Raw genomic sequence first — 24,201 nt, 5'->3', positions numbered from 1 at the left:
CTTTGTGCCAAATTTGGTTGAAATTGGATAAGCGGTTTTAGAGAAGAAGTTCAAAATGTAAAAAGTTTACAGACGGACAGACAGACGGACGGACAGACGGACGGACGGACGGACGACGGACAAAAAGTGATCAGAATAGCTCACTTGAGCTTTCAGCTCAGGTGAGCTAAAAAGGAGATAATTTCAGGTAACAAATCTGCTTTACAAAGAGTTCCTATTTTTGTCATAAAATTTGTAAAATATACGAATTTCGCGGAGGTGTTGTGGAAGTATATGGATTCTGAGTTACATGTAATTATGTACATATTCAAATTTTTAAGCAACGAAACGTAGACCAAAAATATTAAAAAATAAACAAAAATTACTGGAGACAATTTGTTCACAAATCAGATTGTATTACGTAGATTAACACATTGATGACGCCAGGACTGAAAGTTGAATGTCGTGTAAATTTAATCGGAGAGCATTGTAAACAGATTCAAAATATAAGTAATACAAGGACTCTAATAAAGTAATAGGTGTGATTTATTGAGAATTAAAAATAAAAATACTGGGAGAGATGATAGTTTTATCAATCATTCGCTAAAAGTTATGTAAATTTGATTTTATTTCCTCTGTCGTTGTTTACGATATAATATCCGACTAGAACAACACCACCTCGTATGAATTGAACTTCAAATTTTACACATATCGATAGTTTGAACAATGCTTAAGCTGCTAGAATCCAATGTTTTGTTTTGTTTTGATGCAAACTGCCGTTTTCCGTGCAAACTGTATAAAAGTTGGGAAGGATTTTCCGAGAACCGAATTAATAATAGGGAGAGGGCGAATTAAGTTTTTATAACTTCTGCCCAATCCCATTGTAATATATAATGCAATAAAATATGTTCAAATCAAATCAAATCAATAAATAATTAATTGAGAAGAACATAGGATTCTAGCAGCGGTTTTGATCAATTGCAAACTGAGATGTTTTGCCTTTACTTTGTATGTTTTTATGTATTTTGGACCCCGCCGGGTAGTTTTGTTCTATCTAATTTATAGAAAGCATACATGTATTTATTTATTTATCATTCATTGATTATTTATTTACATATTTATTTATGTCAGTTAAATTCATAATATTGGTTATAATTTAGTGCTGTGCAGTAAAACCTACATTTTTTCCCATAAAACAATCGTACAAAACCTATCATTGGCGAGTTTTGTTTTCTTTTTACAATGATTCGGGCTTTTTGGGGGGAAAAATCTTTACATTATGTTCGCCGTTACGAAAAGTCCGCCTTTATTTCGCGATCGATAATTAAAATCGTCACATTCTGTCCGCCGCCACCAAAAGTATGCCTTTTCCGTTTTATTTTGTCCACCGCTTCGAAATATCGCCTTTTTTGAAAAATCTTAACATTTTGTCCGCCGTACAAATTGTCCGACATTATCTCGAATAAAATTATCGTCACATTATATCCGCCGTCATGAAATATCCGCCTTTTCTTTAGGAATGTCATCTTTTTTTCAACTGTCGTCTCAAATGTTTGCTCAAAAAGTAATACCAGATCAAATTGTTTCAGTCACGATTTCTCGGTTAACGTAAACGTTAATTCTTTCAGACGAAAATCATTATAAAGAGGAAAAATACAATTTACATTGTTCAAAATACGGAACGTCACCCTCCTTTGTACCGTGGTCAATTTTTACGACTGTCTGTTCCAAGTCATCGTTCAGAGATTCAAAATGGGAAATGTTTACATCTTTTCTCCTTTCGGAAATACTCGGAACACCTCGCTTAATTTTTCAACTTTATCATCCGGGGTACTTTTATGTCTTTTCCATTGCAAAATCCCCATAGACTTTTTATGTTTAGTTGTGTATTGAAACCTGAAATGATAGAGGGGGCTTTTCAAAACAGATCATCTGGACTTTTGCATTCTAATGATTGGATGTAATTTTTGGCGCAAAGGTACACGTATTTATAATTATCGAGATATTATGCAAAAAGTGGTGGAGAGCAGAAACTTAATTGGGACAGAGTCAGTATAGACATTGTTATAACTGTTATCTCATGTAGTATTGATACGGATTGGAATGTAAATAATATGTTCATTGGCTCAAATTCTGGTAAATAATCTATGTAGATGCTTATAAATATTGTGAACTGATTTAAAACTCACTACAAAAATTTAACATCCCCCCCCCCCCCCCCCACAGGGGCCAAGCACGTTTTAACATTAATTTCAAGAGATAAGATAATTTTATTTCCAAATTCTGGGCCCTTTTGGGCATACAAAGGTATACGTAAAAAAAAAACAACAACAACAAACAACAAAGAAAACAAAAAAAAAATCCCAAAACCGGCTTGGTCCCTGTGCATCCCCCAACAAAATATGTGCATATTTTTTTATATTAATTGTTGAAAAGCGTATTTCAGCGTGTTAAATAATACATGTAGCAAGGTCGCCCACTATCTGCAATACATTTTCTTTTAAAGTGTGTATTGATGACGTTGAACAGTTTTATATATTTTCATCGATCGAGTTTAGTGATTGCATGTGACTACAATATTCTTGAGAATTCTATGCTCGTAACAATCACTCGTTTTAGGTGCGCGATATATCTGTGTAAAGCGAATTAGGTCCGTCGTCGTTAAAGTGAAAATCTATATGTAGTTTGTATACTAACTGTATTTGTATAAAAATCATTTGATTGAGCAGGGACATAAATAAATGTCTCTGGTTTGAGTTTGCTTTAATTTAACGCCCTCCCTCGTTGGTTTGGTATTTTGCTTTTGAATTCTAAAAGTTCGCAGAACTTGGTCATAATATGAACAATGCAACAAAAAGTCACAAATTATTTCTATTCGAAATATCCTGTTCATTGAAATGTCAAACAGGTACACCCGGATAACGCCCGTGTCCAACTCATGTTGTTACACGGTCACAAATCACGTGTAAAACAATAACATCCCATCACATGACAGAAAAAATGGCTGCCACGAGGAGGTGGATTTTCCTGTCCTGTTGTATAGTTTGTTTACTGTCGGCATGTCAATTATCTCAGGTAATGCACGTACGCACAAGTTTTATTTTCGATTAAGAAATGTGTTTGAATTAAAAGAGAAAATAAATAAAACATTAAAACACCTCATTTTTCTTTTTTAAAAATACGCAAGCACACATGTAGACGCTTAATTGTTTGATAACAATTGGTTTTATTTGTAAATGTGTGTTATCAAACAAATTCGTGTAGGCCTACCGAAGCAGTGTTATGCAAATCCCGACATGGCATTATGATGTCATCAAGTATTTTTTTAAAGCTTGAAATTGTAATCTGCATCTTCGCTAGCCAAAGGTTTTGGGCCAATTGGGTCCACTTTGCTCCCCATAAACTCTTGGCGGATTTCATTACGAAAACTTGGTGATGTGGTGGCGCTATCTAGCGAGCAACTTGAGTTGCGCCCCTTGCATATTTACATTTAAATCGAATTAAACAACATGTTGTATACACACTACGGCATTAATACAACCTGAAAACATGTTGACTACCGATTATCGGAACATATGAAATCATATATGAAATATGAATTAAGTTATAACCTAGGGAAAGCACGGAATGTTTTATTCATTGTGTTTTGTAAGGACCTGTACCGGGAGCGAAAAGTCGCCGATTTATATGAAAGCTTTCATGCCATTAAATCAGGTATCGTTGTCGTGAATATTGCGGACCAAAGAAATTAGATAAAAAAACAGAGCTCACTGAACCTTTAAAAGCAATAACCATAAACAGGAACGTATATATACTAACGGGATAGGCAATCTCTACATTCGCCATGTTTACTTCCCATGCTATCACGCGAGCCTTGACTGGTTTGTAGAACTATGGTCAATCCCAGTAAAATGTATAGGTTTTTAAAGCGATCTGGTTAGACAAACGTTGGGGAGGCACTGTATACGAGAACTTGTCTCTGAACTTGTTAAGAGCACCAAATGTTTTACCAAAGATCACACATGTGTTTTCTTTTAAAGTTCATATTTACAAGCACTGCGATTGGATCAGCTACTCGCAGCTGCAGCCAATCATAAAATGGAGCTTGTCACCGAGTTTTCGTAATGAAATCTGCCATGGGTTTATGGGGAGCAAAGTGAACCGAAAACCCTTGGCTAGCGAAGATGTGTAATCTGGTGATGTCTCAAGGATGAAGGGATCAGGTTGAGGGATATAAACATCGGTAAACTCTAGCCATTTCATGATCGAGAAAATTGCGGTGCCCAGAGCTGGAAATTTTTTTTAGCTGTTTATAGTACCCCTAATTCAACTCAATTTTCATTTATTTACTTATATTAAGCCTCGCTTTGAAAGACGGGCTTTGCCAGCTTATCGCCTGGCTCGGTATCAATACACAACTTATTGGTTAATAGCAGAGAGTTTTATTTAGCTGGCATCTTTGATTCCTTTAACATTTGCTTCTTGCATATACAGGCACAGAACAGGACATTCGAGATAGACTACCTGGGGAACACATTTGTGAAAGATGGCAAGGCTTTCCGCTATGTGTCAGGAAGCATCCATTACATGAGAGTTCCAAAGGAATACTGGCGAGATCGACTTGAGAAGATGTATGCTGCAGGATTAGATGCTATTCAGTTGTGAGTGTAATATGTTATTTTGTGTTGCCTTCAGTTTAACATGTATTTCAAGTTTATTAGCACCCATAATAGTGCTTTTATTTTCATCAGAAAATGATTTGCTGTAATGAGTTGACAATTACATACCAATTTTTTATGTACCATTACATACTATTCACTACTCTTGCTCACCCAACCACCTCTCTCTGTCTGTCTGTCTGTCTGTCTGTGTGTGTGTGTGTGTCTCTCTCTCTCTCTCTCTCTCTCTCTCTCTCTCTCTCTCTCTCATTCATCCGTGTTTATTTAATAGCTACATTCCCTGGAACTACCATGAACCAGAGATAGGGCAGTACAACTTTGAAGGTCAAAGAGACTTTGTGCAGTTTATCAAACTAGCACAGGAAGTGGGTTTACTGGTTCTAATTCGAGCTGGCCCCTATATCTGTGGAGAATGGGAATTTGTAAGAGTCTTTTCTGTACTGTACTATTCTGTTTTCTTGCCTTAGTTGCTGCTTTGATACAGAAACATTATGTCATTTTTTATTTTTTGAAAATTTTCAAAAAGCTTTAGCACATACAATGATTACATGTATTCATTACTAAACCAAAAATTTACAAAAGGTTAAGAATAGATTTGTGAGCAAATTTTCAAATATGAACAATCCATGTTCTACATACATCTTGTGGAATCCTTTGACAAATATGTGCAACGAAAGCTTAATTTTAACTGAAATATGTTATTTATAATTACTTTATCCCAATTCATAACAATTAACAATGATACATGTATGTAAAAAACCACCCATACCAAAAAAAAGCACTAAAAAGTTATACCTATGAGCCCTTAAAAAAGTTACAAAAAAGTCATAACTAAGTTAGCACAATTTGGAACCATCTGATCAATTATGGTTCCAAATTAGCATCAAAAAGTTATACCTATATTGTAACTTTTTGCTTAAGTACAAAAAAGTCATAACTAGAGTGTAACTATTGACAATTTATTTTTTTTCATAAAAATAAATAGGTATAAAAAAGTTATCAAAAAGTTATAATAAAGTTATCATTTAGGTACAAAAAAGTTACAAATTAAAGTTACAGAAAAGTTATCATTTAGGTACAAAAAAGTTATACATATAGGTATAGAAAAGTTATCATTTAGGTACAGAAAAGTTATAGATGTAGGTACAGAAAAGTTATATATATAGTTACAGAAAAGTTATCATTTAGGTACAGAAAAGTTATAGACGTAGGTACAGAAAAGTTATAGATGTAGGTACAGAAAAGTTATACATATAGTTACAGAAAAGTTATCATTTAGGTACAGAAAAGTTATAGATGTAGGTACAGAAAAGTTATACATATAGTTACAGAAAAGTTATACATAAAGTTACAGAAAAGTTATTGTTTAGGTACAGAAAAGTTATAGATGTAGGTACAAAAAAGTTATCATTTAGGTACAGAAAAGTTACACAGAAAAATTACAGATGTAGGCAAAAAATATCTATCTGTATCATAAACTTCAGATAAAAAAAAAAACCCAGGTACATGTACAGGTGTTATACTGATGAAAAAAAAAGTCCCTAATGTTGACATGAACTTTTCATCAAATTGTTTTTGCTCTTGAATAGGAATTTAAAATCATATCTGTTCATGTGAGTAGAAGAACACAAGTCAATGTTTTTGTTAATCAATATGTTTACTGAATTATATTTACATCTAATGAGTATGCTTTCCTCCATTTCTTATGGAAACTTATAGTTAACGCCTTGTTAAACGATTGTTCGAAACCTACAATGACCTTAGAAAAATCACTGAAATAATCAGGATATCAATGCAGACTCACATTCCCATTGAAGACAATTTGGCTGTTTCTTTTAGCTAACGTACTGATGCACATTAAAAATAATATAGTAAATTTAACTTACTCTTTACAAACAATTTATTAATTTGTTAAAAGAAAGATGTAAATATAAACAATATAATGCTTTCTTTGACGATTCATGCAGGTAATGAAGGGAGCAATGATTGCAGAAAAAATTTACATAACTCGCTAATGCGGGTAATGTATTTTTTCTGCAATGTCGCTACATTCATATCCTGCATATGTCACCAAAGAAAGCATTTTATTGTTTACATAATAATCTCAAATCATTACAGACCCTATATGCAAGTTTTTTAAATAAAGCAATAATCTAACATAAAAGCATTTGGGATTACATGTGTGTCTAATGTTCTTGCTAAATTTGAATAGAAAGTTTGAAAAACATTATTTTGTAAACCAAAATTTGACCAAAACCTTCATAAAGCATGTTTTAGGTTAAATTCCTAACATATACTAGCATGATTTTGTTCCAAACATACTAGTATGATTTTTAAAACAGTCCTGGTTCTAGATGATACCAATGACCTGCAGTAATTTATCAGCAAACAACTGGATCTGTTTCTTGAATCTGTTCCTAAAATGTATAAAAAAGAATGTTTCATTATGGCAATTTCTTACTACATGTACTTTCATTGTAACTGTTAAAATCCTTGACAACTACCTTATACTTAAAACAGAAAATTTTATAGCATACCAAGTTGAATATATATGTGACCAGCACCTGGCAGGTGAAAACTGGTTTCTGTTTACATGGTTGCATGTATTTCTATGGGGACGGTTGCTCTTGCATCTGATCTCTTTCATAGTATCATCCTCGTCCTCCATTAATCTAAAAGAAGGCAATAATATTTAAAACATGATACTGTTTGACAATTTTCAATATATGTAGCATAAATTATTATTAAATATCAGTAAAACTTTTCAATTCTCTGTTGACCTGGTACCCCCCTCCCCTCTAAAAAAAAAAAGTCAACATTGATACAGCAGTTGCCATTATATTCTCAGATTTTTAATAATTCATTTACTTAAAGATATACATAATATATGGTTAAAAATTTAAAATCTGTATATCTTTACTTGATAAACACACACACTTACTTTTTTCATCTTGTATTAATGATGTATCTTCAATCTGGTGTACAGTCTGCTAGCTGGACTTTGTTGGGATTTTTTCTGCAATACAATGATACTCTTTTTAAAAGAGTCGGTCATAATTTGATTACATATAGAATGTACATCACTAGATATACATGGCTGCATAGGCTTTGATATAGATGATAAAATCATGCACTTCTTATTAGAATTCTAGAAATATTCCAAATGTAATTCATTTGTAAGTGCAAACAATAATATAGAAATTGAGATAAGCAAACACAAATGAATTATTCAAAATGACTTGTTTGTATATTAGACTTACCCTGAATGGAAATGGTCATCCACAACTAAAGCCATATCATCCAGGTCTTAAGCATGTCTATCTTTATGAAACTACTGCTTGCAGCTTCATTACTACATACAACACGCTGTGATTCTGCATATTTCTTGAAAAAATCAGGAAAATCTTCACAACAACTCCTGTCTTCTTTGCCCATTTCAAAATTTGATGGCGGAATGGCAATTGTCCAATCAGAATTCACGGAAGTCAAAGTTTGAAATTTTGGCCAATCACGATACAGCCAAGATTAATACCGGGATAAATCTTTAAAATTTATTTTGGTTAAAAAACAATATTATTTACTTAATATTATCTAAAGAATTCTGCATTTAATTGAAACAAATTTTAGTAATATTTTCTTTCCTTACAACCTGTTAGTTTATTAACCGATCATCAAAACTGGGCATTTCCGGTCTCAAGAGCCGCCATTTTGAATAATATGAGGGAATTTTAAAAACTAAATCAATTTAAGTACCAATGCATTTTTACAATTGATGAATATGTAAAACCAAAAATTATAACACCTTTTTTAAATAAAACATGTTTCCCAAAGTTTATAACACAGTCCTTATAGCTATGTGCTGTTGTAAATTACGATGAGAGATAGGCTAGTACTGGGAAAACATACAGATGGAAATAGCAGTACTGTTCTTTGTTAACAGCATGTCTATTAATCAAATATGTGAATAAATATGATGAACCCATCTCATAATAACAAACAATGCTACCACCCCTCCCCAGCCCCCCCCCCCCCCCCTTTTCTTCGCATGCATTCGATGTCGTGGGAAAATTCTGAATCAATTTCTATATAGAAATCTACTCTATTCCTTTATTCATGGGGTAGGCCATGAAAAGTTGGAAAAATTTTCAGTGATAATATAAAGTTGATGCTACCCCTTAGTATTTAACAGTGTTTAAACGAAATCGTAATATGTCTAATGATGTTCAAGAGACAGATAACAAAATAATGCTTGCAGGAGCAAAATAAAAAAATGTCAGTCTGCTGGTCAAAACACACACATCAACTTTTTTTCTTAAACAAACATCAGTGTCATCACAGCACGGACTAATCATGACCTCTTTAGACACCCTTTACTGTTAACCTGGGATGTGTGTGCGTTCAGGCGGAAAGTGATTTCCTGTTTCTGCCTTATAAAAACAATAAAATTTTGGACAGGTGTTTGTGTTGCAATTGATGGACTGGATTCCCGTTATAATGGTTATGTCATTGTTTTTAAACAAATCTTAGTGATTTTACTACCCAGTGTGTGATCAACCTACATCTACCCCCCCCCCCCCCCCCCCCACTTATCGTGATTTTATAAAAAAAAAAAAAAACAAAGTTATAACGATAGTTTATATTAGTTTTTAGATTTATTGTGATAAAAGTCTACTTTAGACTTGAACCTCTTGGATAAGATACACTTAAATTTTTAGTGTAAAAATGACAAAGTCCAAACACATTCACAAATTGACTAAGTTCAATGTAGGTACATTTTAGTTACACTGAAAAGTTTCTAAGTTCAATGTAGGTACATTTCAGTTATACTGAACATTTTCTAAGTTCAATGTAGGTACATTTCAGTTATACTGAAAAGTTTCTAAGTTCAATGTAGGTACATTTTAGTTATACTGAAAAGTTTCTAAGTTCAATGTAGGTACATTTTAGTTATACTGAAAAGTTTCTAAGTTCAATGTAGGTACATTTTAGTTATACTAAGAAATTTCTAAGTTCCATGTAGGTACATTTTAGTTATAGGGCAAAAAGTTTAAGTCCAATCTAGGTACAAAAAAGTTATAACTTTTATGTGCCTAAATCTTAGGTACATAAAAGTTACACTTTAGTTACAGAAAAGTTATGACTAAGTGTAACTTTTTTTTGTATGGGCATGATTGCAGTAATGTTATTATATTTTCAGTGTTACAATTTTTTTGTAACAAGTATTAAAAATTATTCTATCAAGCATAGATTGAACAATTATACATAGTTTTACATGTAATAAAAAAATTTGAAAAGTGATTTTGAAAATTGATTATCCATTACTATATTTACAAATTTTACCATTTCATTGCATTTTAGTATTGTGATTGTATTGTTATTGCATTGTTATTGTAGGGAGGATTCCCAGCCTGGTTGTTGAAGGAAAATCCCAAGATGGTGCTCAGGAAAATGGATCCAAGTACATATTGAATAGATTTTTACTCTTTCTCTTCTAAAATTGTTTAGAGGAGACTATTTCAATCTCTAATTAAAGTTAACATTTCTTCTTATGGATGAAGCCTCAAATTTAATATACTAAGATTATTATACCCAGTATTCCAGATAATGTAATATACTGTCCACTGATTTTCAAACAGTGTGTCTCTCTTTGTCATTATTTACAGCGTACATTAAGTATGTGGACACTTGGATGGACAAGCTATTGCCGATGTTAACTCCACTCATGTATGAAAACGGGGGCCCAATTCTAATGGTTCAGGTAAGGCACTGCTCTCTGTTCATAATGAATTTAGAATCTCTGACAACTTATCCCAGTTCTTTTTAATTATAATCAGCATCAACATCTCCAATGATGCAGGTATATGCATTATAGTAACTTAATGAGGAAGGAGTCAAAAACCTAATTTTTATAAATACTTGTATCAATAATCAAAATATCAATAAGTCAAATAAAAACTCATAAGAGAAATTGCTCTTGCATCCCATATTTGCCTGATGAGGCTCGTGAATAAAAAAAATGTTCTGTAAGTTCAGTATTACATTGTTAAAATTGGCAGCCCTGTTTTGCAATATATTGAATTCTCTTACTAAGAGTTTGGGGATTTTGAAATATTTACAGATATTACTTCCTGATATCCACAAATGTGTTCCCTGCACTCCATAATGCAATATTCTAAGTTTCATTTTTGATACATGTTAAAATTCAAATCATTTCAAATCTGACTTTTGTAAGAATTTCAAAAATTGTTGTTTGTGTAATCCAGTAGCTTGTAAACATTGTCTTACAACATATTCTTTATTATAAGCGTTCTCTGATTTTTCCCTCCATATTTTGTTTTAATCTTAATTCCTATTGTGTCACTTACACTAGTACATGTAAATCATGTTTTTGATTGTCATGGCAACTTTGCAGATTGAGAACGAGTATGGTAGTTATTTTGCCTGTGACCATGACTACATGGCCCATCTATTTATCAAAGCGAGGCAAATCCTGGGGCCCAGGTCTATAATTTACACCACGGACGGTGACCTGCAGTCCAACTTTCAGTGTGGCCCCACCCCTGGGGCCTACGCCACAACAGATTTTGGGGTCACCCTTTTCTGTGAGAATGATTGATTGTTGCATATAGTGTGTTTTCCTTAATCTTTTCTCTGACCATTAGTTATTGTGACAGTTCCTTTGTTAGCATGCACAGCTGAGAGTTTTGTTGTACTTAATCTTAGGCATGTAGATCTGCTTTCTATTAAATTCTCAGCTCTATTTTTCATACACTAGCTGGTTCAGGTCTTCTAAAACCAGTTTTACTGTACTTTAAATGCTTATTAATAACATCTCAAAGACATATGTTGCAAGTTGATGAGCATACTAATGAATTATTCCAGAGCTTTAATGTGAAAAGATGTTCTCTTTTCATAAGGCTATCTTACTAAACTTAACAGATTCATTGCTGCCTACAAAATCAGTAGTGTTCCCTACCTTCATGTACTGATATATAGATTGGAGTCTTGGTAAATTTTGTGTCTGTTTATTGTACCTATTGACATAAGTGGCAGTGCCAGGTCAATCAAAATCCTGTCACACACACTGGGTTGTAGTGGTTGCATACAAACTGAAACAACTACCATGGATCTTTAGAATTAAGTTTTAGTTATACATGTACTGGATACAGTGTCTTGGGATTAAAAAAATCTTAAAATACCTCCCCCTCCCCCCTTTCAGTATTATTACAGACCATGGTCCAAAATCAAAAGTGACAGAGCAATTGCTTTATCCATTTGATTACAGTCATTAATTAGATGAATAACCTTTGACCTTGAATAACATGACCTTGACCTTGGTGTATACTTACAGATTGAGAATGAATACGGCAGTTTCTATACTTGCGACCATGACTACATGGCCCATTTAAGAGACAAGGCTCGAGAACATTTGGGGCCCCGTGCCTTGCTTTACACCACCGACGGGAGCGGGGATGGGTTCCTTAAATGTGGCACAGTACCAGGGGCATATGTCACCGTGGACTTTGGCAATTCCTGTAAGCTTTTTAAAATTGCCCAAAATATGACTAAAATCAGGGAATTTTTTTTATAATGTCTGAAGTAGTGTTGTTTTATACATATATTTTTGTTTATTTCGAGAGAAATTTGAGGTTTTAAATTCATAGTTCTTTCTGCCTTCCTCAATACATAATGATCCAGTCAGGGTAAAGACATGTGGAGATGTATATTATAGATGTACTTGTACTACATGTTCTTGTTTCCAAAAACAATTCTATAAATAGAAGATAACAGCAGAAGTTTAAGACTCCATTTTACTTATAATGATACTTACTTAGACCTCATCATGCACATAATTCAGTGCTGGTCTGTCTTGTGCCCATTCTTTTGATGTATGCAATTATCAAGTTTATGAGAACAAGTTTTACAATCATGCAACAATTTCTGAATGGGGTGATATGGATTGAGTCACTGACAGAGGGGAGATAGGTGGAACCTACTGATTTATGTATGCTGCAAGGGATGCTTATTTATTTCTTCTTCAGTTTGTTAAATGGATCTATGAATTACAATCTTATGTAAAGTGTAGCTTCTGCTGTGTACGTTATTTTGAAATCTTTTCGCTTAATTCAGTTTATCACCTACCTTTACAACGTACATGTACATGTAGTTTTGCACTTACTCAAATAATCATCTCAATTTCAATGATATTAACATTATTTAATGATCTTACACTTAACTAAATATTCTATACAAAGTTAAGAAATGTAACTTTAAAGCATGATTTCTTTAATTTGTTAGAATCTTAAATATTTATGTCTACATGCAATCATAAATATTAGTTTTTGTATGTTAAAATCCTCAATAAATGTTCATAATTTGTCAAAGAAACTTAATTGCTGAAGAAAATATTTTCCATATACTTCTGCTTAATTACTAGTCACCGCCTGACTTGAGCATATTTTCCTGTTTTTAGTCAATCCACAGAAGTCTTTCCAGCCACAGAGGGACTATGAACCGTTCGGACCTCTGGTAAGATTAAAATAAAAAATAAATCGTCAATGGCCGACACATATTATGCAGCAATTAAAGTTAATACATGTATATGTAAAAATATATACATATGTATTCTGGTTAAAATCACAATTCTGGAATAAGATTGGATCTCCTGTAGCCTTATTGCAGTAGTTTTTGTTATTGCATGACTTGCATAAAGACCTAGAACATTTTTCAGTAAAGTTTTGCCATGAACTGGTCTCTCTTGAATTGGTCTATCTGATAAAAATTTGAATTTTAAAGTTTAATTTAACAAAAATTAATTTGATTTGATGTTAATTTCAGGTAAACTCAGAGTTTTACCCTGGATGGCTTGACCACTGGGGCTACCCTCACTCCACGGTCAACTTAGACGTCTTCTCCAAGGCATTGGACCTGCTGCTGGACTATGGGGCCAATGTCAACATGTGAGTTGATAGGTGTATGAATGGTCAGTGTGGGGCGAAGAATAGGGTATAATTTTGGGGGAGGGGTAGGAGGTTAGTGAATGATCAGTAGGTCTAGGGAGGTAGGAGAAAAATTGCAAGAAGCACATCTCGCAAATTTTAAAATCTTGTTTTTAGTTTTCTGGACATATGATAAAAATTTGGCATTCATGATTTTTTTTGTTCTTGCTATTTGATGGGATATGGCTGAATCGCGGAATTAAGTACTCGTGTATAATAAGGAATCTACAGTAATGGAATTTTAAGAGGTACATTTAGGAAAAGGTCATTTCATTTTTAGGAAGGAGGAGGGGTGGATATGAAGGGGGAGTAATATTATTGGTGGGATGGAAGAGTGGATGATTAGTTGGCTGGGGCAAAAGGGAAAGCAGAATTATTATACATGTAATATCACACATTTGCATCAAATTGAAATTATGAAAAATAAAGCTCAGATGTTACTGTACAGTTGTGGGTTATTTTAATCTTGCTGAATCATCTACAACTGTATGTCAATTTACAATAGTGGAAATTTTGAAATAAACTTTTTCTCTTTGACAGGTATATGTTTGAAGGAGGAACGAATTTTGGCTTTTGGAATGGTAATTTTATTATGACAAATTTACTGATTTAAAACTTTTCTATTTATACTAGACTAGTTAACAGGTATGCTAGTACATAACTTATTTACATTGTAATATGAAAGACTAAGTGTATTGATATCATTACTGTCAGTCTTTCTAACCATTTGTATTTACTACTTTTTCATACATTTTTACCCCCATAATTTGGAAAAACATGTAATTCATGAAAAAAAAATATAAACACAGAAAGTACCCATGTATTGATAATTTCATTTAACATGAATGATCACATTTCTTAGATATATGTGAAAAAAGTGTTTAAAAAATTGCATAATACACAATGTGCTCATTATTTTACATGCAACTGTGTGCTTTAAACTTCTGATCATGCCATTTTGCATCACATTTTTAAGAAATCATGAGCACTAAACCTTTGTACCAGAGATATTAAATAGTATTATAATAACTGGAAGATTTTAGAATCTACCTAAGGGAACTTTTCACAATATTACATGGATATTAACTCCTCGCATTGAATTAAAAATCTATAGTATTCCTCCTTAAATGTCACAATAATTTTCTCACCAGGGTTTTCTCATCTTTGTTTTCCTATCTGAGTTTTCTACCTGTGTCTCTATGGAAATTTCCAGGTGCTGATTATGACGCTGCAGGTTCTAAATCAGGCTCTAAGAATCTAAAAGGTGTCGTGATATAGCGATTCATCAGGAAATTAAAGTCTTTATATGAGTATTCTGCAAAATGTAGAATCCTAGCTTTAATGCATTGGTAACAGCTGACAGCTAATATTATATAGTTACATATTTACAACAATAATACCGATAGCAATTTTAACATTGCCAATCAATGTTTTTCCTTTCTTGTATTATTGAGGAAAAAGGCTATACATTTTTTGGTTTGCATGAACTTGTTGCAGTGAGTAGACATTCACTGCAGAGTCCGCTCAACAATTTCAGAGTATGACATGTTAGAAACTTAGAATTGAGAGAAATGGACATTAAAGAAATGTACAGTACTGTTTATGTATGCCTAATATTATTTTTGCCCTATCGCAATGTCTTGTAAAATATTTAATCCGATTTTAAAGGGGCATGGTAACGATTTTGGTCAAAATTAATTTTTTGATTTTAATGTTAACAATGCTTAAGTAAGGCATTTTTTTTTATAGGCAAACAAAATTTGAGTTTCATTTGTTGAGTTTTAAGCGAGTTACAGAGCTTACAATTATTCGATATGTAAACAAAGCTTTTGTTTATATTTTAAATGTTGAAGTGAAAATTCCAGTTTTAAACTTCAAATGAATGTGCAAATCGTTCGGAACTGTTTATTTATGCTTAGAATAAACAAGAAGATAGACAAATCAGCTTGAAACAGATTTTTACTGGTATATTGAACCTATGTAAACAAAAACAGGGCACGAGCCTTGTTTACATGATGAAGAATTGTGAGCCCTGTATCTTGCTTAAAACATTGACTGACACCCAAATTTCATTTCATCATTAGAAATGCATTCCTAAAGCATTGTAAATATTAAAAACAGAAAAATATAGTTTGACCAAAATCGTGACCATGCCCCTTTAAGGAGGCCGATTTCGTTTTTTTTTGCGGAAAAACTACAATAGCATAACTCTTTATTTTTTAACCATATGTAATTTAAACCAACTCTAGTTTATTTGTGAAGGTTCATGAAAATTGACCGTCTGGTTCTTTTTAGGGACCATCTCAAAATAAAGGTACATTTACTATAGGAATATATAGGAAACTGTCATTTTCCGCACATCAAAGCAGTTTAAAAAAATACTACAATAGTTTTTTTTAGGTCACCTGAGTCACTCAGGTGACCTATTGCAATTGGTCTTCGTCCGTCGTCGTGCGTTGTGAGTCGTGCGTTAACAATTTTACAATTTTTAACTTCTTCTTGAAAACTACCAGGCCAATCGTTACCATTTTGGGTGTGAAGCATCTCTATGGTAAGAAAAATCTAAATTGTGAAATTTATGGCTCTACCACCCCTGGGGTGCCACGGGCGGGGCCAAATATGCAAAAAAAAGCCAAATTTTCAAAAATCTTCTTCTTTACTTCCACACATGTGAGGAAAAAACTGAATGCATGGTTATGATGTCCATGAGGCCCTCTGCCAAAATTGTGAAATTTATGGCCCCTGGGTCAGGGGTTCTGGCTCTAGGGTGGGGCCAATATGGCCATATAGTAAAAATGTATTAAATCTTAGAAAATCTTCTTCTCTACTACCATATATATTTGTTAAAAACTAAATGCATGATTATGATGTCCATGAAGCCCTCTTCCTAAATTGTGAAATTCATGACCCCTGGGTCAGGGGTTCAGGCTCTAGGGTGGGGTCAATATGGCCAAATAGTAAAAATGTATTAAATCTTAGAAAATCTTCTTCTCTACTATCATATATATTTGTTAAAAACTAAATGCATGATAATGATGTCCATGAAGCCCTCAACCTAAATTGTGAAATTCATGACCCCTGGGTCAGGGGTTCAGGCTCTAGGGTGGGGCCAATATGGCCATATAGTTAAAATGTATTAAATCTTAGAAAATCTTCTTCTCTACTATCATATATATTTGTTAAATACTAAATGCATGGTTATGATGTCCATGAAGCCCTCTACCTAAATTGTGAAATTCATGACCCCTGGGTCAGGGGTTCAGGCTCTAGGGTGGGGCCGATATGGCCAAATAGTAAAAATGTTTCAAATCTTAGAAAATCTTCTTCTCTACTCCCATATATATTTGTTAAAAACTAAATGCATGGTTATGATGTCCATGAAGCCCTCTACCTTAATTGTGAAATTCATGACCCCTCGGTCAGGGGTTCAGGCTCTATGGTGAGGCCGATATGGCCAAATAGTAAAAATGTATTAAATCTTAGAAAATCTTCTTCTCTACTCCCATATATATTTGTTAAAAATTAAATGCATGATTATGATGTCCATGAGGCTCTCTACTAAAATTGTGAAATTCATGACCCTTTTGTTAGGTGTTCATGCTCTAGGGTGGGGCCAATATGGCCATATAGTAAAAATGATTTAAATCTTAAAAAATCTTCTTCTCTACTCCCACACATGTGGGCAAAAAACTGAATACATGGTTATGATATCCACAATCTCCTTTACCTAAATTGTGAAATTCATGGCCCCAGGGTCAGGGGTTCAGGACATGAGGGGGCAATGTGGCAATAAAGTGTTAATGCATATAATGTTTAAAAATCTTCTTCTCTATTCTCACACATCTGTATAAAAAAAACCCGACTAATAATTATGTTTACCAGGAAGTCCTCTACTGAAATTTTAATTTTCATGTCCCCTGGGGTATGGGTTTTGACTCTAGGGCAGGGCCAAAATGGATGTATAGATGTTAATGCATATAACGTTAAAAAATTATCTTCTTTACTCCCACACACCTGAAAGGAAAACTGAATTCATTATTTTGTAGACCAGATCTTTTAGTTTTTCACCAACATTATAGGTTTCACAGTTCTTTTTGAATTAAATGTGGTTGTCATTACAAATTTATAATTTTTCTACTCCAGTATGAAACCTAATTAATTAGATGCATATATGAGACTCCATGACAAGTTTGTGTATTGGATATATGCTACTCAGGTGACCGTTAAGGCCAATTGGCCTCTTGTTTCTCAAATTGTTATATATGATTAGTAATATCATTTCCTACCTTATATGTAAAAAACACAAAATTCTACCATCTGGTTTTTAGTGGGGGCCATCTCAAAATATTAAAATGCACCAAATTTTGCTACATATTTGGATCATCACGAATGATGATTCATTTGGTATAATGGATTCATTCCAAAAATAATGAAAATGTCCTCGAGGATAGCATCATTCTGTATATAAAATTTCAACAGGCTGAGCGTACAATTTTTACTTTTTCTTTTATGTTATTTCTTATAACGTACACCTACAAAGCTTCATTTTATCATAACGTCATAAAAGCGCAATGGCAATGCTCCCCTACCGCACAACGTAAAAATCGTGTTAAAAATAAAAATTTCCTTTAAAAACCTTAATATTTTTATCTGTATTTTGTTTATTGTGTTCAATTTTATAAATGATATCGAAAAAAAATCATAAGAAGTATAAATCAACTGTATAATATTAGAATGCGCAAAAACATGCGCAATGCAAACTAAAGTCGGCCTCCTTAGGTGGCAGGGGACAGTTTTTTTGATACAATTCACTGTAGCCGAGAGATGCATGTCTTCGGAACTCTGTAACTAGAATTTCCTCAGTTCCCATTCAGCACAAATACCTTTAATTCACTCTTTATAAGGCCAATCACCAATTTCTGAAGAAAATTACTAGTCAAAACCTGTAAAATTCTCTACATACTGGTTTTTATGAGATTTTGACCCTTTAATATTTTGCTTATTTTTCATGATTTTTCACCTTTTTAGACCTCCCCCAGCTAATTCCCTGCAGAGGGTTGACCTTCCGTACCGCGTGCATGTTGCACTATCACATGTCAGAAACTTACCAGTGTATAGTTTACAATGTCCCATCCACCTACTTTTCGTGTTATTTTACCTCCCGTCTGTAACTTGCAATTTCACTGTGTAAAGTCAGCACAACAGTCATAGCCGCAGGTTTCGCATTTTACTTCTGATTCTCATGTACCTAACATAAGGGGCCTACATATTGCATATCAATTTCAACAACAGACACCCCTCTAACTAATGATAATCATTAAAAATCATTTCATGAATTTTAGCAACAATCATAAGCCTTCAAGTGCAGCAACTCTCAATTTTACAAAAATTTTGACGGGTACTTTATTCGAAACTGTCCCTTGCTACCTTAAGTCACCCAAACAAAGTTTTGTTTGAAGATATGTCTATAAGTTTTCATTTTAAATGAGCACTGTTTTGCCTATTTACAATCACAGTGGGAGCTAGAATGAGGCAAAATTAAAATGGCATGGAGCAAAAATATTCATATACATTTTATATACAGTGTTTAATATTAGATTCACACAAATTTGTTAATTTGAAAGCTTTTCACAATTATGATATCTTTTTCTTCAGGAAAGCATATTTTATGCCATGGGGAATTTAATTGTGCATTAATTGTTGCAAGTTTTCAAATTTTTTGCTTTAAGAATGTGTCTCACTTAGGAAAATACTAAAAAAGTATACAAGTGTACAAGATTTCAAACAATGTCATACTGTGAAAATGAGATCCTCAGCAAAATTTCTACTTTGTTTTAAGTTTAGTGGGGTTATTCTTTAAACAAATTAATCCCCATGAAACAATTTTAAAAGCTGAAGCAATTGAATTTTTTACCGTTGAAAATAATGCTCCTTCAGCATATATATTTAGCATGGCCAATTGGTTAAAAGTGAATATATTGCAGAGATCAGTGTTTAATTATACCATTTCCTTGCATTCAGATAATAACTATGACTTGTACAAATTCATGTATCTGATCCCTTGGCCATCTCTTCCTCCTTGTATCCTTATGTTTTGGAATTGGCATGGCTTTCCTATTTATTGATTAATTAAATGCTATAAGGCATGATGCTTTGTATTTTTAAGAGAAAGTATTTAAAACTTAATTGTTCCATTTCAAATTAAATTGAAAAAATTAAACCTTAATTCTTTGCAAAATTAACACCATACTAATATTTTTTATATTAATAACTTTAAATTGTTTGGGGTATTTCTGAAGGTGCAAATTATGCCCCATACCAAGCAGTGCCCACTAGCTATGATTATGATGCACCGTTAACAGAGGCAGGGGACATAACTGATAAATACATCGCTATCAGACAGGTCATTTCTAAGGTTAGTAGGTCATTTTATGGTCAAGAGGATTTACATGATAAATTATTTTCTTTAGATTTCAGTACTTTAATCACTGTAAAACTTTGAAATTGAAAATTGTATTGTTACAGTAATCAAATAATAAAATTCACTTCATTTTGTCATCATAATTCTTTGCTAGCAGTTGGAGAACCAATTCTGACATTCATGTGTCGTAAAAAAATCTCGCAGTGTGTTCAGAAAGTTATATGATATCATTAATATATACATGCATTTAATAATTCAAATATACCTATATACATGTATGTAGGAATTACCGGTATATATAATGTCATATTTTGTCTTTTTAGTACAAGCAGCTACCAAGCATGCCAATCCCAAAGAATACCACAAAAACAGCATACGGCAAAGTGGAAATGAGCTTTGTAAGCCCTGAAGTCTGTCCGTCTCTGAGATTTACATGTGTATTGAAATAGATTTTTGTATCTACCGGTATCTTTCTGTTTTACAGATGGCGACTGTTCAAGATGCTTTGCAAACTCTTTGTCCAAAAGGACCAATAAAATCCCAATACCCACTTACAATGGAGGCCATCGGACAGGTATATGTCTTGAATGAGTTACCATTTTGTATTTTCCAATTTATTAGAAATGTCCTTTCTTAATGAAAAATATTTTCCTTTGGTTTCAATATACATGTACCAGTAACTTGAATTCTAAACTTTCTCTCCTTCTCTGTCCCTTGTCTCTCTCTCTCTTTCTCTCTCTGAGCATTTGTTGATGTTAAAAAAGATAAACCTCTGAACCCTCACTGATGAGGTAAATTCTACTCTGTAAAATATTCTAAATTTTTTAACATTGATCTACAACCTATAAAGATGTTTACCTGTTTCTAGTGGCAGGGATTTGTACTGTATAGACACACCTTGTTAGGGGACACTCCATCGGAACCCAAAACATTGGATCTGTCTGGAGTCAGGGACCGGGCTTATCTGATGATTAACCAGGTAAGTAAGCACCTGTGTAAATATCATTTCATTGCCTTTATTAACCTACTGGTAATTAAATGATTGACACTGTAAGATGCCACCACATGATCTAGTATTCTACCATGCTTTAAAACTGGCTTTGCGTAATTATTTAAGTAATACTGTATAAATGATTATTTTCGCTCCTTGTTATTTTTGCCCTTCTACACTTGCAGACAGCTTTGCCCAGTTTTGAATTCCCCCATATACAGTTACTGTAGTGTTAAAAGAAATATAAATTCACCCAGTCTTAAATTTGCCCACCAATCACGAGGGTGGAAGGTGCAAAAATAAAATGGGGGCGAATATTTCCCAACATACTGTACATTGGTAACCATAGTGGGAACCCAAAGGTTTTCTATCTGTTACGCTGCTTGAAACAGTGTTACAGTAATGGATGTTATGGATAGAAAATCTGGGTTCCGATGATGATTGAAACCAAAGTCAGGAGTCAATTAAAATTTTTATTCAAATTCTCCATTTAATTACTACTACAGGTTCCGCAAGGAATATTTGATCGCAATGGACAGAAGACAATGAATCTCACCCTGAAGGTCAATGAAACTATTGATATCTTGGTGGAGAATATGGGCCATATTGGATTTGGATCTGAGATGAACAATAATTCAAAGGTTTGCTTTACTGAAAATTATCGATATTGAAAAAAATACTTCACCATTATGTAATGTATATATGATATATATTGATATATTGTTATATAATTACATATTAATTTAAACAAAATTATTTTAAAAATCTTTACGTTACAACATATTCTCTTTCTGGCTCTAACCAGATCAAGTTATGACTGAATTTTAAAAAATTTAAATTAAAATTATGCATCATTATGTATCATTGATTTTACTCATTGTTTATTCAGATTTGGTTGAGACATTCCTTTTATTTCAGGGCCTGATCAGTAATGTCACATTTGGTGGCTCCATTTTGACTGGATGGTCAATATTTCCACTCACGGTCGAAAACTTTAAACCTTCAAGTCTTTCAGGAATATATAGGTACCTGTTTATATACAACTGACTGTATATTTGGTTATTATTGAGGTAGTACATGTAATTAATACCTTTAACCAACCAAATATTCCCTATTGAGAGTTGATAACAAATGTTGAATCAATCACAAATTTTTGTATATAAATCTGTGTTTACTGTACAAATGTGTAACGATACAGTTATGTAAATAATTAAACCTTCTTCTCCAGAGATAAACCATTTAGGAATGGTAATTTGACCACACCCTCCTTCTATGTGGGTAAACTCCACGTCCCCAAAGAACCATCGGATACCTTCCTAGACATGAGTGCCTGGGGAAAGGTAAAATCCCATAATAGTTAAATGCATTTTGCAATGAACAAATAAAAAAGTCCATACTGTTGAGAGTTGTTGCTATCCATCATACTTATGATGTAATATTGTATTAAAAACTACAAAATTAAACACTACAGGAAGCACACTTATAGTGCACATGCTTCTAATGAGTTGACGCTTAAGTGATACAAAATGATTTTTATTTTCTATGGGTTTTGAACATATTATAAAGCTAACGGATATAACGACTTACATTTATAAGGAGGGAAAATCGCCATCCCTGGCACTTCGTTATAAGCGCGTTTTACTGTAATGGTATTTGATCTTTCCAATTTACCTATTGTATACTGTTGACTAACTTTTATTCACTACAACTTTATTTTGAGATTTACTGGGGATAAACTTGTTAGCAACTTAATCTTATCATGATCCTTGTCGTTAAAACAAATATACAACACATATGGACTAGTTTGTGGCGAGAAATATTCGCATCCATAAGGCTCTCGCAAACCGCGAATAAAAGTTGGTTTACAGTTTTTAAATTTATTCATTATATATTCAAATATACTCAATCAAAATTACTCATTATGTATTCAAATTCATTCAGAATATACTGCAGTTGAACCAATATACACATAATATAATTAATATTTACATCTACTGATGATTTTTTCCAGGGTCAGAATTTAATCATGTCATCGTCCATGATCAACGTGGGGCGATACTGGCCCTACGTGGGGCCCCAGGTCCGACTCTACGTCCCGAAGCCATTCCTCGCCCCCTCTCCTACAATCAATTACATCATCATGTTCGAGCTGGAACAAGCCCCCTGTGATACCGCTGACAAGTGCACTGTTGAGTTTGTGGATCAAGCTTTAATTAACGCAGCGCCTCACAAACCAAACTTTGAGCGGGAGGAGACAGTATTCTCGAGAAAGCGAATTTCTGTATAATTATTAACATACTGTGATAACATGGGTGTATGTTTTACTATGTAAGTGCAATTGTATTGCTAGCGATTTGCCATACTTTCATGATGTGCCTATAATTGTGTTTTGCAAAAAGTAAACACATGTATCTGTTGTATTAAATATATGATAAGAGATTCAAGCTATTGTTAAGCAAATGCACATCCAGTTCATGTACCACGATGACATTACTTGGGATTACGAAGAATATCTATCTCACTTCTTTTATATCAAAATGCATTAACCTGTACATGTATATATTTTTCATAAAGGATGGTTTATCACTAATGAATTTTTGAAGTTTATCTACAGACTACTTAACTTGGTATGTTCAAAGGCATTTTTATTTGTGTGTTTTTTTAAAAATATAATACATATAACCTTTGTATTTACTTTTAACATTACAAGGAAACAATTGGTTTTGATATTAATGCTTTGAAATGATCATTTGATCACAAAGAGTGCTGTTGTATTTCATTCATATTCTTTCCCTGCCATTATGAGTATGTATCTGTCTCTTTATACACCAAAAAATCAATATTGTCATTCCATGAGAATAATTTCTCAAATCGTATGTTACAAGATTTGTATGTTTGTATGCACTCATTCCTTAACAATGTGTGTTGATTGTGTCTGATCCATAGAGACTAATCCTGTGTGACTGATTAATTAATAAAATATTTCATTCCAAAATGCTGTGAATAAGAATCTTTGCTATTAAATGATTGATACATACATATGAGAATTATGTTTTTGTATCGGTCTACTACATTAGAATGACTGCATGCGTGGATCTATTGGGGGTGGGGTAAGAGGGGTCCAGACCCCCT

At 33.2% G+C, this 24,201-nt stretch overlaps 1 protein-coding gene and 1 long non-coding RNA gene across 8 annotated transcripts; one reads left to right on the top strand and one right to left on the bottom strand.

Moving 5' to 3' along the window:
• The first annotated feature begins 2,923 nt into the window (after positions 1-2,923).
• On the top strand, positions 2,924-24,110 carry LOC128162714 (beta-galactosidase-like). 4 transcript variants are annotated; one of them, XM_052825999.1, is made up of 18 exons: positions 2,924-3,054; positions 4,474-4,640; positions 4,930-5,080; positions 10,053-10,116; positions 10,322-10,416; positions 12,010-12,193; positions 13,132-13,187; positions 13,497-13,618; positions 14,198-14,238; positions 14,871-14,921; positions 19,957-20,072; positions 20,402-20,476; positions 20,563-20,652; positions 20,947-21,057; positions 21,576-21,710; positions 21,988-22,094; positions 22,298-22,409; positions 23,081-24,110. In XM_052825999.1, the coding sequence occupies exons 1-18, from the start codon at positions 2,968-2,970 to the stop codon at positions 23,354-23,356; spliced, it is 2,040 nt and encodes a 679-aa protein (XP_052681959.1). In that variant the 5' UTR covers positions 2,924-2,967; the 3' UTR covers positions 23,357-24,110. The 4 variants fall into 4 exon arrangements, with proteins under 4 accessions (XP_052681959.1, XP_052681958.1, XP_052681961.1 ...); XM_052825998.1 differs by lacking the exon at positions 12,010-12,193 and adding an exon at positions 11,071-11,260; XM_052826001.1 differs by lacking the exon at positions 14,871-14,921.
• Positions 6,553-8,678, bottom strand: LOC128162716 (uncharacterized). 4 transcript variants are annotated; one of them, XR_008240699.1, is made up of 4 exons: positions 7,919-8,678; positions 7,600-7,674; positions 7,196-7,330; positions 6,553-7,075 (listed from the first exon to the last, which is right to left on the bottom strand). It is a non-coding gene; the product is annotated as an uncharacterized LOC128162716 (long non-coding RNA). The 4 variants fall into 4 exon arrangements; XR_008240697.1 differs by having other exon boundaries at positions 7,196-7,674; XR_008240698.1 differs by lacking the exon at positions 7,919-8,678 and having other exon boundaries at positions 7,600-7,857.
• Positions 24,111-24,201: the final 91 nt, after the last annotated feature.

The sequence above is a fragment of the Crassostrea angulata genome, chromosome 9 (genome assembly GCF_025612915.1).
Source record: "Crassostrea angulata isolate pt1a10 chromosome 9, ASM2561291v2, whole genome shotgun sequence".
In the NCBI taxonomy this organism is placed as follows: domain Eukaryota; kingdom Metazoa; phylum Mollusca; class Bivalvia; order Ostreida; family Ostreidae; genus Magallana; species Magallana angulata.
The sequence above is the reverse complement of the archived record's forward strand: the minus strand, read 5'-3'. Positions and strand labels throughout refer to the sequence as shown.

Coding starts and splice junctions, on each gene's coding strand:
- LOC128162714 (XM_052825998.1), top strand. CDS start 2,968: ATGACAGAAAAAATGGCTGCCACGAGGAGGTGGATTTTCCTGTCCTGT. Junction 10,117..10,321: donor GCTCAGGAAAATGGATCCAA/GTACATATTGAA, acceptor CATTATTTACAG/CGTACATTAAGTATGTGGAC. Junction 21,711..21,987: donor AGATGAACAATAATTCAAAG/GTTTGCTTTACT, acceptor CTTTTATTTCAG/GGCCTGATCAGTAATGTCAC.